Below are 2032 nucleotides of genomic sequence, written 5' to 3' on the forward strand. Positions count from 1 at the left end.
GGTTTTTTTGGTTTTTTCTTCCCCCTTTCCCCCTTCCTTTTCTTTCCCACCAAAGCCTTGAAGCTCAGTTGCAGGCCTGTTAAAACTCTCCTTGAGGAATTTTCCCCAAGTCAAGAAAAGTTGACAGAGTTGATGTCCACGAGTAATGTTTGTGTATTTCGGGCAGGTGTCTCGGATCCCGCGGGATCCTCGAGGCACTGCAGGGACCCTTGAGCCTTTCGAGGTGGCGAGCCCCGCACTCCCTCCCGCGCCAAACCGCCCTCTGCTCGCAGCTTCCGCACAAGGGAGTGGCGGGGCCCCTCCCGAAGGGAGCTCGGCGCCCCGGCAGGGCCGGCTGCTAGCCTGGAGCCGCTCCTCGGAACGCCCGGGCCGCGCTAGCGGGACCCGCCGCCCGCTCCCGGCCGCCGCCCGCCCCGCAGAGGCGCAAGGCCGCCGGGGACAGAGGCGCCAACTTTTACACCTACTTTTTGTTTCGCTTCGGGGTTTGACGTGACTCTGGCACCGCCCAAGAACGGGACCTGGACCTTGGGATTCCCACCACCACCACCACCCTCACACACACAAATATCACCCGGCGGAAGGTCCTCGCCCCAAGGTCTCCGCCAGCTTTTCTGAGAAGTTCGCACCCTGGGTGCGAAAAGTGGTTCCCTCAGGGAGCGCCCCACCCCCCCGCCGTCGCAACAACCTTCACAACAACAATAACAATAAGCGCCTGGAAGAGTTGCCACTGCTCCCTCAGCCTCGACGGCTCCGGGCAGTGACAACCTGAGAAACCCCGGGCGCAAAGGCCGGGCGCAGCGGGCAGGGCTGTGCGTCGCCGCGGCGCCAGTGTCCGTCTGTCCAACACGGTCCTACAGTCCCTTCCAACCGCTCTGACAAAGTTTGCCAAATCCTAGCACGAGCAGCGGCTTGCCCCGACCCCCCACTCCGCCCTCCGCGCCCCGCGCGTCCCCCTCCTCAGGAATAATCCCACCAACTCAGGGCCCCGCGCGCAAACTTACGTTTGATCTGCCGGGGTTTGCTCTGCTTTCGCCGGGACATCTCGGCGGCGGCCGCTGCCGCTGGGGCTCCCGCGGTGCCCGCGCTCGGGGCTGCCGCTCCCTGGGCTCCCGGGGCTCCTGCCGCCGCCGCTGACCAGGCTCGGCCCGCCGCCGCCGCCGCTACCGCCGCCGGCCGGACCCCAGGTGCTCGGGGCGCGCGGGATCCGGGCGCTGGGCTCCTCCGGGAGCCGCGGAGCCACGTTTAGAGATGAACAGGCGAATGAGAAGGAGCGAGAAGGGGGCAGAAAGAGTGTGACAGTGGAGGTTGGGGGGGGGACGCACTGAGGAGAACGCCGGGGGGTGGTTAGGGGGAGAGGACGAGGCCCGGCGAGCGAATGGTCAGGGAGCAAGAAAAGGGGGAAAGCTGAGAGGGGTGAGGAGGAGGGGTACTCAGAAAGAAGGAAGAGAAAGCGGGAGGGCTGGAAGAGCGGCCGCGGGCGAGCAGGGGCGGAGGGCGCGGAGGAGGAGCGCGCCGCTCTCCCCTCTCCGGCGCGCGGGGCTGGGATTCGGGCGCCGCCGCCGCCGCCTCCGCCGCCGCTCCGGGCCGCGCCGCTCTGGCTCTGCCGCGGGAGGCGGCGAGGCGCGCGAGGGAGGGGCGCGCCGGAGCTGCGGGGAGGGGAGGCTATTCCATCAGCGAAAGGAGGATTGGCTGCATCCAAAGCCAGTCCGGATGCAAAGTGGGGCCCGCGCCTCGGGCGGGTGCAGTGCAGGGGATCGCGGCGGGGGTGGAGGGCTGGCTAGAATTGGCGGGAGACGTGCTGAGGACTTGGAGGTGGCGGGGCGGGGGGCTGAGGGAAGCACCTTTTGCAGTTGTCACCGAGTCAACGCAGGGCAGCTGCCGGGGCACTCCTCCCCCCCTCGGGCAACTTCTTCCAGCAGACCCCTCTGAAGGAACCCCACGTCCTAACTCCCCTGGCTTATGCCTTGTCCTGCTGCGGGGCTCAAAGAAATGTCAGGCTTCCCTAAACTTTGCGCTTTCCGTTGCGCAGCCC

At 67.2% G+C, this 2032-nt stretch overlaps 1 protein-coding gene across 2 annotated transcripts in view; it reads right to left on the reverse strand.

The window, feature by feature from the left end:
- The window catches only part of ZFPM2 (zinc finger protein, FOG family member 2), a 452842-nt gene extending 451526 nt beyond the window's left edge, over positions 1–1316 (reverse strand). The window contains exon 1 of one of the 2 annotated variants that reach the window (XM_004580673.2): positions 1002–1316. In XM_004580673.2, coding sequence (XP_004580730.2) covers positions 1002–1041 — 40 coding nt within the window. In that variant the 5' untranslated portion in view covers positions 1042–1316. The remainder of the gene's footprint in view (positions 1–1001) is intronic. The other variant, XM_036498458.2, reaches the window with a different exon arrangement.
- Positions 1317–2032: the final 716 nt, after the last annotated feature.

Source organism: Ochotona princeps, chromosome 9 (assembly GCF_030435755.1).
Source record: "Ochotona princeps isolate mOchPri1 chromosome 9, mOchPri1.hap1, whole genome shotgun sequence".
NCBI lineage: Eukaryota > Metazoa > Chordata > Mammalia > Lagomorpha > Ochotonidae > Ochotona > Ochotona princeps.